Source organism: Prionailurus bengalensis, chromosome E2 (assembly GCF_016509475.1).
Source record: "Prionailurus bengalensis isolate Pbe53 chromosome E2, Fcat_Pben_1.1_paternal_pri, whole genome shotgun sequence".
Lineage (NCBI taxonomy): Eukaryota > Metazoa > Chordata > Mammalia > Carnivora > Felidae > Prionailurus > Prionailurus bengalensis.
Window position 1 is genome coordinate 7635038 of NC_057352.1, and position 12077 is coordinate 7647114.

Here is a 12077-nt window from a genome sequence, read left to right on the forward strand (position 1 = left end):
TCACCCTCCTGCCTCTTCCCTGCACACCGCAGGGAGGGGGAGGGGGGAGGGCCCCACCCTCCCTGAGCCTTCCTCACGAGGAATGAGGATTAGAACCCAATTCCCAGGTCACCTTCAGCCATGGGTCTGGGCACTGACTCGGAGAGAAGGGGAAAGGGAGTGGGGCCGGGTCTTTCCCCCTAGAGCCATTCTGGGCCCAACCCCCCTTTCCCCATTTAGTTGTAAAGCTCAATTAGGTGCCATTAGCTGAGAAGATTTTCTGCGGGATTAGAGAGGGTGCCCCACCCCAAGTCTTCCTGGTCCCCTTCCCTCAACCCGGAAATTGCATGGGCTGGAACAAAGAGAGTTAAAAGCTGTGTCAGCTGCCTGTCTGGGGCAGACAGACAGAAGGAGGGGGACAGGTGGGGCAGCATGACAGGTGGCTGAGAAGCCAGGTGGACAGTGGGAGAGTTGGCTGGCGGGGTGGCCAGTGGATGACAGGACAGGCAGGTGGTGGACAGACAGACAGCAGAGGCAGACAGGCTGGAACTGTGACAGCTACATGGAGGCCCCAGCAAGCAGGGGGACAAGGTGAGGAGGGGGCAGGTGGTCACCAGTGAGGTGACCCCCCCTCCCCACCCGAGATGGGCAGAGGGGGGGATGGGCAGGCATCCTGTCCTCCTGGAGCTGCTGGCAGGCAGGCGGGGTGGGCAAAGAGAGGGGCAGGCTGACAGGGAAAGGGCCATCTCTGAGATTCCCCCAACGTTTCCCAGGACCTGGAGGCGGCTCATCCTGGGCTCCAGCATCCTGTTGCTCCTGTGTGTTTCTGGTGAGTTCCCCAGCAGGGCGGGAAGCCCTTCCTCCCTGACAGGGGGCCCTCCGATCTCCCCCTGCAGGTCTGATCCCCAGTCTGGCACTGAGGAGGGGAGGGGACTGCCTCTATGTCTCCACTCACCTCCAGCTCTTGGGGGCCCTGCCACCTCTGTCTTTTGATCTATACCTTCTCTGTGTCTTCCTGTCACTATGCCTCTGTCTTTTCTCTCTGTCTCTGTGCTTGTCTGTCTCTGTCTCACTCCTATCTTTTTTTTTAAGATTGATTGATTGATTGATTGATTTAGAGACAGAGACAGTACAAGTGGGAGAGGGGTAGACAGAGAGGGGGACAGAGAATCCCAAGCAGGCTCTGTGCACAGAGCCCGATGCAGGGCTCCAGCTCACGAAACTGTGAGATCATGACCTGAGCCGAAAACCAAGAGTCGGACGCTTCAGCGACTGAGCCACCCAGGCGCCCCTGTCTCCCTCCTATCTTTAGGCATCTCTCTGTCTTTTTCTCTTTCTCTTCCTCTCTGTGTCTCTGGGCATCACTGGGTCTTTTTTTTTTTTTTTCAACGTTTATTTATTTTTGGGACAGAGAGAGACAGAGCATGAACGGGGGAGGGTCAGAGAGAGGGAGACACAGAATCCAAAACAGGCTCCAGGCTCTGAGCCATCAGCCCAGAGCCTGACGGGGGGCTCGAACTCACGGACCGCGAGATCGTGACCTGGCTGAAGTCGGACGCTTAACCGACTGTGCCACCCAGGCGCCCCTCGCTGGGTCTTTTTGTATTTGTCCCTGGGTCTGTGTCTCCCTGTCTCTGACTCTCTCTCACGGTCTCTCTCTCTCTTTCTCTTACTTGTCTGTGTCTTCATCTCTGCATCTCTCTTCCTGTCTCTGAGCCCCAATCTCTAGATCTCTGACCCCATCTCTCTGGCCCACACCCCTGTCCTCAGGGCTCAGCCAACCGGCCACAGAGAAGATTATTAAAGGCAAGGAGTGTGCCCGTCACTCACAGCCTTGGCAAGTAGGGCTGTTTGAGGGCACCAGTCTGCGTTGTGGGGGGGTCCTCACTGGCCGCAGATGGGTCCTCACAGCTGCTCACTGCAGTGGCAGGTAAGCCCCTGTCTGGGTGTGGTCTCTTCCAGGGGTGGGCAGCGGAAAGGTGATGGGGAGGAGAACCCTCAGGGTAGGAGATGGGGGTGCCAAGGAGTAAAGAAATGGTCTTGCAACAAAAGGTTCTGAGGTTAGACAAAGAGTAGGACTTCTGCAACAATGGGTCTGGGGTGGGGCTGGGTGGGGCGGGTAGTGTGGGTGGCATGAGGGGTCCTGGAACCTGCTCATCTACCCGCTCCCATTTCCTCGTGTTCCCCTTCTTTCCCACATGACATCTGTCACCACCCCAGCTATTCCCTGACCCAGTCTGGGCATCTTCTCTGGGTCTCAGCAGTCCCATCTGTGAAATGAGGAGATTGGACTTTCTAGGTCTGAAGCTCTGAGGTTTTTTCAAAAGGGAACTTTCAAACACGAAGAGGCAGATTGATTAGGGAGAGAACAGAGAGAGTCCACTCATTACTCACGCGTTCCTTCAGCTGACAGTGCTAACAGCCCAGGCAGCCTCTAGGTGGTGGGAACAGAGCAGCAAGCATGAAGGGCGGATGTGCCTGCCCTGGCTAAGAGACTCAGAAAGGGACAGGGATGCAGGGACTCGGGGAGGAGAAGTAGGCAAATGCAGGAAATGGAAAGATAGTGATAGAGACGAGAGACAGAGAGACAGAACAAGCGTGTGAGGGAGGGAGGACTGACACTGAGGTGCAAAGCAGCAGAGAAAGGCTGGAGGGTCTGGGAGCCAGGGGTCCACTGCCCCCAACTGATCCACCTTGACCCCCCCCCCCCCAGCAGGTACTGGGTGCGCCTGGGGGAGCACAGTCTTAGCCGTCTGGACTGGACGGAGCAGATCCGACGCAGTGGCTTCTCCGTGACCCACCCCGGCTACCAGAGAGCCGGGCACAGCCATGACAATGACCTCCGGCTCCTGCGACTGGGCACACCCGTCCGCTTGACCCGCAGCGTCCAGCTCCTGCCCCTGCCCACCACCTGTGCAGCGGCTGGCACCAAATGCCACATCTCAGGCTGGGGCATCACCAATCAGCCAGGGAGTAAGGGAGCCTCAGGGTCAGGGCTCAGAACGGGCAAAGTCTGGGGTGGAGGACGAGAGATCAGGAGTCATCCCAACAGAAGGATGGATCAAGGGTCAAACATGGGGATTGTGGTTTGGGGTCAGAGATCATGGTGGACCAGGGGTCTTGGGAGTCAAAGTGGTCAACGGGTTGGGTATGGAGTCAGAAGCCATAGGTCAGGGATGTGATTAGAGGCCAGAGTGATGGCAGGGATCATCAGACTGGAGCAAAAGGCACGGGTAAATAGGACCTTGGGTCATGGGTCAGAGACTCTGGTGTTAGAAGTCATTGTTGAGTTGAGGACATGGGATCCAGATGTTGCACAAGCTGGCCACAGTCTGAGGCTAGAAACTGAGATTCAATCAGGGATTACTGGTCTGGGATTGAAAGCCCTAGAGGTTAGGGGTCATGGAGTCTGGGGTCAAATAAACTAGGATCAGAAGTCACTTTGGAGTTTGGAGCAGTGGTTTAGAGCTGAGTTTGGATGTTTAAGAGAAGACAAGAAATGTGGGGTCTGGAGACAGAGAGGGAACATGAGGTCAAGTTGGGATCTAAGTCTAATAAGATTGAAGGTCAAAGGGCACCGCATGGGGAATTTAAGGAGAAAAGTCCGGATTCACTGTTTCTGGGGTTGGAGGGACAAAAGGTGTCTTGAGTTATGGCACTCAGAGTCATAGGTTAAAGGAGAGGGGGACTTGTGTCAATGAACTGGGGCAAGGGTCACTATGAAATGAAGTCATAAATCTGAAATCTAGAAGTTTGAGGATTGTTGTGGAGAGTCGCAGGAAGAGGGCAGAGTATAGACTTATATTTGGCTTCCTTTGGTGGAAGGATGTCGCCCCCAAATGGGAAGCTTTGGGGAACAATGCAGCTTCTATCTTCCACCCCCAGAACCATTCCCGGACCTGCTCCAATGCCTCAATGTCTCCATCGTTTCCAGTGCTGCCTGCCAGGCTCTGTTCCCCGGGAAAATCACGGACAACATGGTGTGTGCCAGCGGCGCTGATGGGGCGGATGCCTGCCAGGTGAGTGAATTCAGGCTATGCACGGTCACCCCGAGACAGGAAGTAGGAGACAGAGCAGGGAGACGGGGGAGAGAGGCGTGGTCAGAAAGAAGGGGAGGCGCAGGATACAGCAGCAAGAGCTAGGTGATGGAGGATAGAGGAAAGGAGGGAACAGAGAAGGAGACATGGGAAGAGCATAAGGAGAGGGACAGGAAGAGACAAAGAAAGGTGGGGAAGGCCAAGAGCGGGCAGGGATTTAGAACTCAGGAGTGTAACTGGTTGTCTCTCCCCATACCATCCTCCAGTTGGTGCTGGCCCAGGTCAGAGAGTGAGAGAATCTAGGATGGAGGTGGGAAAGGAGCCTGGTGGACTCTGCTGCCCTCCAATTCCACTACCTTGCCCTCTTGGGTCCTTCAGGTTGGAGGATGCCACCCTCTGCTGGCTAGGGCTCCCTAGCCTTTGTCCCTGAGAGAACTTTTATAGCTCCCGCCTTCCTTTGCTGGGATTGGTCACTGGTGGTTGTGCTCTTTCCCTCATTGGTCAGGGCCCGTGCCAGTTGTCCTCTATAGAATGCTTATGGTTTCCACCTCCTTCGCGGGGATTGGTCACTGAATATACTCTCTTCACTCATTGGCCAGAGCTCTAACCATTCCCCTTGAGAGATACCCTCCCCCACCCCCATCACCACCACCTGTTATGGAGTCCTGCCTTCCCTGGGATTGGCCCCTTGGGAACAGGGTACTCTTCCCTATTGGTCAGTCATTGCTCTTGACCTCAGGAACGGAGTAACGCTCTTCTCTCTGATAACCAAGCGCGGACCCACTGTCTTCAAGGCCTGGGAATGGATTTGGGAGTCAGGAAAAAGAAAATGGGAACAGGATTTCTTCCTTATTTATTCAGTGCTCCTTCTCCTTCTGTATTCCAGGGTGACTCTGGAGGACCCCTGGTGTGTGGAGGAGTCCTTCAAGGTCTGGTGTCCTGGGGAACTGTGGAGCCTTGTGGGCAAAAAGGCATCCCAGGAGTCTACACCAACATTTGCAAATATGTGGACTGGATCCGGATGGTCATGAGGAACAACTAGCCTGCTCCCTCCACCTCCACCCCTCAGGTTGGGTGCTCCACTGAGTGAGCCTCAGAGCACCAACACCGCCCCCTGTTATCACTCTGGCTCCCATCCTTCTTGCTCTGGGGATTTTCTTCCCAGAACTCCAACTCCAGCCAGCCCTTTTAAGACCCATGGTTGGGGGAGAAAGGAATGAGTGACTACCTGGAATAAATATAACTGGAGGAGGAGATGTGTCTGTCTGTTTGATGCCCCCATGCTGGTTGACACAGGAAGGAGGTTCATCAAGTCCTGTACCCACAACTGTAGGAATAGAGACCACAGAGGGTGAGGGTTTTCCCTTAGGAGCCACACAGGAATGGAGTAGCAAAGTTTACTTATAACACTAAAAATAAGGGCTTTTTTTTTTTTTTTCTCCACCCAGCACTTTAGGAACCGTGCCCATGAAGGACCTGAAGGGGGAAAAATTATTGGCCCAAAAATGCCAAATGAAAATTGCAAAATCAAAATTCATGACCATTTAATTAAATGTCTATAAAACCTAACATTCTTCCATGTAGCGGATTCCAAGTTGGCTTTGCTGGAGCTGTTGAGCACATGTTATATTTAATTTAAAAAATTTTTTTTAATCTTTATTTATTTTTGAGAGAGAGATGGAGTGTGAGCAGGGGAGGAGCTGAGGGGAGGGAGACACAGAATCAGAAGCAGGCTCCAGGCCCTGAGCTGTCAGCACAGAGCTCGACGTGGGGCTCGAACTCACGAACCGCGAGATCATGACCTGAACCAAAGTCGGACACTTAACCGACTGAGCCACCCAGGTGCCCCAAGCACACGTTATATTTAATGTGGGATGTGGGTTCGTTTTAATATGTCTGTGATGATGGAAGGTGGGGTGTGGCCTTGGAAAGCAAGAGGACCCAGACTAGGTCTTAAAATAGTCCTGCCCACCCCTTGGGTTCTGTCTTCACCACCGTCCAGGAGGTGAAAAGAGAGCTTCTCCCCAGTGAATGGAAAGGGAATTTGGGGGTAGGAGAGTGCGGGGTGATGGTGACAGCATGGGAATACTTGCTGAGCGCCTGCTGTGCTCGGCTGTCCCGGAGTCCTCATCCCAATCACCCCAAGGCAGGGCTGTCCCCCCATCTCCTAGATGAAGAAACTGAGCCTCACCGGGGTGGAGTCCCTTGGCTCACGTCACTGTGGTAGGAAGAGGCAGAGCCGGGGTTTGAGGCCAGGCCTGGCTGCCTTCAGAACCCATACCCGGTCGTCTTGCCCCACTTCTGGTTAGGGGAGAGAGGAGAGAGGAGGCAGGACGGAAGCAGGAGATCTAACTGATAAGGAGCCAGCCAGGAGATAGAGGGATCGGCAGACAGGATATTGAGGTGGCTCCGAGTCGGAAGTCATTGGACCTAAGTCACACAGCGAGTAAGTGTCACAGCTGGATTTGGAGGGGGGGGTGGGGAACAGGGTGCTGGGGGGGTAGGGGTGGAGGCAGGAGAGGGGAGCGGAGGGGAGGGTGGGTGGCAGAAACAAAGCCCCAGAGGAATGCTAGGGGCTGAGGCCTTGCAGAGGGCTGACTCCCTTTCCTGGGCCTCGACTCCCACAGGCCCCAACCTGCCTCCCCCACCCTCCCGGCCTGCCCCTTCGGCTGGCAGTGGCCCCACCTCTGTGACACCCCAGTTTCCCCTCTCCTTGGAATGGAGAAGGGAGGGCCCTGAGGAGGCCAGGGGCCCATCTGGGCTTGGGCTGTGGAGAGGGAGGAGAAGGGACAGGAGAGAGAGAGGGACTGGGAAACCGAGGTGGAGGGGGGAGAGAGAGAAAGAGGTATAGGGAGGCAGAGACGGAGAGACACAGAGAACGATAAAGAGTTAAAAGAGTCATGCAGGGAGAGACTGAGAGAGAGACAGACACAGAAAGACAAAGAGACAGAAAGGCACAAGCCCAGAGAGGCAAAGAGAAAAATGACAGAGATTTACAGAGAGGCAGGAAACGGCAGAGACAAAGAGGGACAGATTCAGGCTGACGAAGAAGGATGCAGACAAGTCGGAGAAACAGAGAAAAGCAGAGAGAAGAGGGGCTTGGAGAGGTGACAGAGGCAGGCAGGCGAACACACAACACACACACACACACACACACACACACACCACCCCCAGGGCAACAAGGCAGGGCTTAGGAGGCCTAGTCATCCGGGCCACCCCGCGTCTGCCACCTGCCTGGTGCCTGATGCTCTGACCCAACCTGCTTCTGACCCAAACCGCCACAGCTGCCTACACCACCACTACCACCACCGGCCACCCAGAGCCCCAGCCTCAGAGCCTGTGAGTCGGGGAGGGAAGGGCACAACCGCCCCCCCCCCCCCCCATGCAGCGTGCCTGGCTTCCTCTACTTCCGCACCCTTTCTCCCTCTGCTCTGCCCTTCTAGGCTTGGGTGCTCTCTGCCTCTCTCTGTGTCTCTGATCCCTACTTTGATAGCTGAGTCCAGCCTCCACCCCTCCCCCTGCTGGCCAGGGCAGCTGAGGGCACTGGCCTCTCCCCTGACCGGCCCAGCCCAGCCCAGCTCTATCTGCCTGTCCTTCAAAGGGGCAGGCATTCAGAAAGACAAGGCTAAAACACAGTCCCAGGCTGAGCTCCCTGCTATATGGGCCCATATCACCCTGCGGTGGATGCTAAATGACGCTGGTTCCTTTTATTCACCTGTCCCAAGCTGCTGGGGCCTGGCCAGGTCTCAGGTGTGCAAGAAGGAAAACATTCACCCCAAAGCATCTCACAGGTACCATGGCTGACTTAAAACAGAGACGGCCCATCGCTTGCCCCAAAGTCAAAGCCCCTCCCAGCAATTGCCATATTCTCTTTGGCTGCTAGAAGCTTTTAGCTGGTATCAGTCCCCTCTAAGGCCACCTTTGATACCAAAGATTTATTTTTTTTTAAGTTTATTTATTATTTATTTTGAGAGAGCAGGGAGGGGGGAGGGAGAAGGGGCAGAGAGAGAGGGAGAGAGTGTCCCAAGCAGGCTCTGCACTGTCAGTGCAGAGCCCAATGTGGGACTCGAACTCATGAACCATGAGATCATGACCTGAGCCAAAGTCAGAGGCTTAACCCACTGAGCCACCCATGCGCCCCTCAAAGATTTATTTTAAAGGTTTGGAGGCTGGGATGCTGTGAGAACTCGGGAGTTCCTCAAACCCCGTTGCTTCTCCCTGGGGGGAGCCAGAGCAGGGAAGGGGAGGAGGAGACAACATGAACCAATCCCTCCCTAGTCTCCCCATAAAGTGATTTGGCCCCTTGTCCCTTCTTGTTCTCAGAAGAACCTGGGGCCTGCCCTTCCCCTCTCCAGGCCATGATGATTCTGCGATTAATCATTCTTGCTCTGGTAACAGGTATGTGGGAAATGGGGGAGGGCAGGGGCCTCCTTCTCAAATCTTTAAGATCTCTCAGCCCTCTATGTCTGGATATTGACAGGGCTGATACTCAAAATACAGAACAATCCATAGAAGATCTAAATGGGTATATGGGCCATAATGAGGCCCCAAATGCCCCTTGCCAGGCCAGACATAATCCCTTTAGATGCCAAAATGGGGAGAGGTCAAGGAGGGTCCCAGGGGAAGGACCAGGGTAGCTGGGGAGATACTCAAAGAGCCCAGAACAGTAGCTACTGACCAATCAGTATGGAAGCAGTTCAATCATTTAATATCTGGCCCATCCAGACAGTGCCTCCCAGCAGGACGCAGGGCTGGGGCCCACACCGCCCACCCCCTCTCTGTTCTCTCCACCCCCACTTCTGCCTGAGCCCCTCTTTTGCCCTCACTCCCCTCCAGGGCATGTAGGGGGAGAGACCAGGATCATCAAGGGGTATGAGTGCTCTCCTCATTCCCAGCCCTGGCAGGTGGCTCTGTTCCAGAAGACACGGCTGCTCTGTGGGGCAACGCTCATCGCTCCCAAATGGCTCCTGACAGCAGCTCACTGCCGCAAGCCGTGGGTGCGGGGGCTGGGGCGGGCCGGCAGGGGGCTGGAGATGGAGAGATGGTTGGAGAGGGGCTTGGGGATGGGGAGAATGGGCATGGGGTCGGAGACGGGCACGGGTGGGGTGTCATGAGCATTGAAGATGGACACAGAGCTGAGACAGGACGGAAGGACGGGAGGTGTTGGGAAGGGGGTGGGGCCGAGTGGGGTTATGGTTTCGAAGGAGGCTTCGGTGGGAAATGGGGATGAAGTTGCGAGTGGAGCTTTGTTGCTTTTTTCTCTCAGTTGCACTCAACCCTTCCCCTTCCCCTCTGTGTCCCCCCACCTCCTGTCCCCTGCCTCTCTTCCTGACCTTCCACCTCTGACGCCGTCTCTCCCACCTCAGCCGATACTTAGTTCACCTGGGGGAGCACAACCTCCAGCGGCGGGATGGCTGTGAGCAGACCCGAACGGCCACCGAGTCCTTCCCCCACCCAGACTTCAACAACAGCCTCCCCAACAAAGACCACCGCAATGACATCATGCTGGTGAAGATGACGACAGCGGCCTTCATCACCCGGGCCGTGCGACCACTCACGCTGTCGTCACGCTGTGTCGCTCCTGGCACCCGCTGCCTCATTTCTGGCTGGGGCACAACGTCCAGCCCCCAGTGTAGGGGCTCCAGAGGGCGACACAGAAGGGGGCGTGTGGGAGGACAGAGGGACAGGGGGAATGAGAGGAACCTGCAGAGGGGAGAGTCATAGAGTATGAGAGTGCAAGAGGGGCGTTCCTGGGGGTGTCAGCGGTGGGATAAGGAAGGGTTGGGGAGGAGGGAGACAAAAGTCGGGGCCTTGGAGTCAGACAGATAGTGCACATTGCCAGATCCACAACCTGCTAGTTGTGGGGCCTCAGGCAAGTGGCTTCACCTCGCTGAACCTTGGTTTTCTTCTCTATACAATGAGGATAATTCCACCCACCTACCAGGGCTGGATCAGAGATAGTGTATTTGGAACAACTGGCATCATAAATTTACTCAGTAGTGTTACCAGTGCAGAGAGATGAGTCGGCTGCCAGCAAGGACAGGACCTGGGTGTGGGGTGGGGCAGAGCAAGGTCCTTGGGTCCAGAGCAGGCTCTGTAGCATGGGGAAGGGGACTGGGGGCTCTCATTGTCCACACCCCTTCATGCCGTTTCCACAGTGCACCTGCCCCATACCTTGCGATGTGCCAACATCACCATCATTAAGCACGAAGAGTGTGAGAACGCCTATCCCGGCAATATCACAGACACCATGGTGTGTGCCAGTGTTCGGGAAGAGGGCAAAGACTCCTGCCAGGTCAGGGGGCAGGGCCTGGGTCTCCAGCCACATCCCCGTGCCCATCTCCCACCTCATCTGCCTCTTCAACTACATCCCAATCTCATCCCCAACCCTAACCCAGTCTCCCCTCCCTGCAACCCTCAATCTCTCTCCACCCCTAGTTCCTATTTCTAACCTCTGTGTGATCCCCAGCTCTGTCCCCATTCCCACCCCCAACTCCAGCCCCAACCACCCCCCCCAATCCGTTTCCAACCCTCACCCATCTTTATTGCTATCCATATCTCCAACCGCATCCCCAATTCTCTTGCCAACCCCATCCTAAACCTCCACCCCAATCCCAACACCATCGCTAACACCGTGCCCAATCCTGCCCCTCCCCTATGGCCACCCTCTCCCCCTTTGTGACTGGTTTCTCTCTCTCCATACCCAGGGTGACTCTGGGGGCCCTCTGGTCTGTGACGGGTCTCTTCAAGGCATTATCTCCTGGGGCCAGGATCCATGTGCTGTCACCAGAAAGCCTGGTGTCTATACCAAGGTCTGCAAATATGTAGACTGGATCCAGAAGACTATGGAGGATAATTAGCGAGGACCAACTTATCACAGCCCAACACTCCTGATCCCTATTTGGTGATGTGGCTCATTCTGTTAATAGTCAAGCCCAAGAGAGGACATCTTTATATATTTTCTTTTCAGCCACCTTAACTATGAGACATGCTGTGGTTTAATAATCAACTTGGGGTTCGGAATTAGTGAGGCCTGGGTTCCAATCCTGCCTTGTACTAACTTGTGATTCTGGGAGAGAGAAGTGTTGTTTGGTTCACTGTTGTATCCCTAGCCCCAAAGGCACTCACCAAGGTTTCAATAAATACTTACTGAGTGAATGAATCTTTGGAGTGCTTACTATATGCCACACCTGGTCCAAGGGCTTTTCAACATATCAACTAACTTAATCTTCACAAAGATTAAGTGCTATTATTGAACCCATTTTGCAGATGAGGAAACTGGGGGAACAGAGAAACAAGTCACTTGCTCATACAGTCACACAGCCAGTAAGGGGAAGAGCAAGGAATCTAAAGCAAGGTGGTTTCTTTTTCCTTTCCTTTCCTTTCCTTTCTTTTCCTTTCCTTTCCTTTCCTTTCCTTTCCTTTCCTTTTTTCTTTTTCTTCCCTTCTTTTTTCTTTCCTTTTCTCTTCTCTTTTCTTTTTCCTTTTCTTTTTTAAAACAAACTGATTTCTTAACTACAGAGTGAAACTCGATTAAGGCTCAATTTTCTTATCTGTAAAACCATGAACGTAAAAGTATAATAACACACGAGGCTAAGTCAGCCTGCACATAATTAGGACCTAAGAAAAGGAGCTATCATTGTTTTTTTTTTCCCAACCTCCGTGCTAGGTAGTTCCACCAGACCTGTGCTGGCCAATACGATAGCCACTAACCATATGGGGCTATTTATTTATTTACTTGAGTGTATTTATTTATTTTGAGAGGCAGAGCACGTGCACAAGCTGGGGAGGGACAGAGAGAAAGAGAGGGAGAGAGAATTCCAAACAGGCTCCATGCTGATCATGATCTGAGCTGAAATCGAGTCATGTTTAACCGACACTCACCACATATCAAATGCTTTGTAGCCACATCTGGTTGTTGTACTGAATATCGCACATAGGGCATTTCCACTGTTGTAAGAAGTTCCATTGGACAGCCCGGAGCTGGACAACCTCTAGAGTTAACTCAATTCCCACCGGAGAAGATGCTGCATAAATGGTCCAGAACTCAGAATCTTTTTT

General features: G+C 54.1%; 2 protein-coding genes across 3 annotated transcripts; both read left to right on the forward strand.

Moving 5' to 3' along the window:
* Window positions 1-240: 240 nt before the first annotated feature.
* Window positions 241-5270, forward strand: KLK12 (kallikrein related peptidase 12). The gene is made up of 6 exons (XM_043598391.1): window positions 241-570; window positions 753-808; window positions 1750-1909; window positions 2693-2952; window positions 3865-3998; window positions 4903-5270. The coding sequence occupies exons 1-6, from the start codon at window positions 542-544 to the stop codon at window positions 5056-5058; spliced, it is 795 nt and encodes a 264-aa protein (XP_043454326.1). The 5' UTR covers window positions 241-541; the 3' UTR covers window positions 5059-5270.
* Window positions 5271-6248: 978 nt separating this feature from the next.
* On the forward strand, window positions 6249-11178 carry KLK11 (kallikrein related peptidase 11). Of its 2 annotated transcripts, XM_043598393.1 has the most exons (6): window positions 6249-6462; window positions 8340-8414; window positions 8853-9009; window positions 9383-9648; window positions 10175-10311; window positions 10724-11178. In XM_043598393.1, exons 2-6 carry the CDS (start codon window positions 8375-8377, stop codon window positions 10874-10876), a joined length of 753 nt encoding a protein of 250 aa, XP_043454328.1. In that variant the 5' UTR covers window positions 6249-6462; window positions 8340-8374; the 3' UTR covers window positions 10877-11178. The 2 variants fall into 2 exon arrangements, with proteins under 2 accessions (XP_043454328.1, XP_043454327.1); XM_043598392.1 differs by lacking the exon at window positions 10724-11178 and having other exon boundaries at window positions 10175-10699.
* Window positions 11179-12077: the final 899 nt, after the last annotated feature.

Coding starts and splice junctions, on each gene's coding strand:
- KLK12 (XM_043598391.1), top strand. CDS start 542: ATGGAGGCCCCAGCAAGCAGGGGGACAAG. Junction 1,910..2,692: donor GCTGCTCACTGCAGTGGCAG/GTAAGCCCCTGT, acceptor CCCCCCCCCCAG/CAGGTACTGGGTGCGCCTGG. Junction 3,999..4,902: donor ATGGGGCGGATGCCTGCCAG/GTGAGTGAATTC, acceptor TCTGTATTCCAG/GGTGACTCTGGAGGACCCCT.
- KLK11 (XM_043598392.1), top strand. CDS start 8,375: ATGATGATTCTGCGATTAATCATTCTTGCTCTGGTAACAG. Junction 8,415..8,852: donor CATTCTTGCTCTGGTAACAG/GTATGTGGGAAA, acceptor ACTCCCCTCCAG/GGCATGTAGGGGGAGAGACC. Junction 9,649..10,174: donor CACAACGTCCAGCCCCCAGT/GTAGGGGCTCCA, acceptor CCGTTTCCACAG/TGCACCTGCCCCATACCTTG.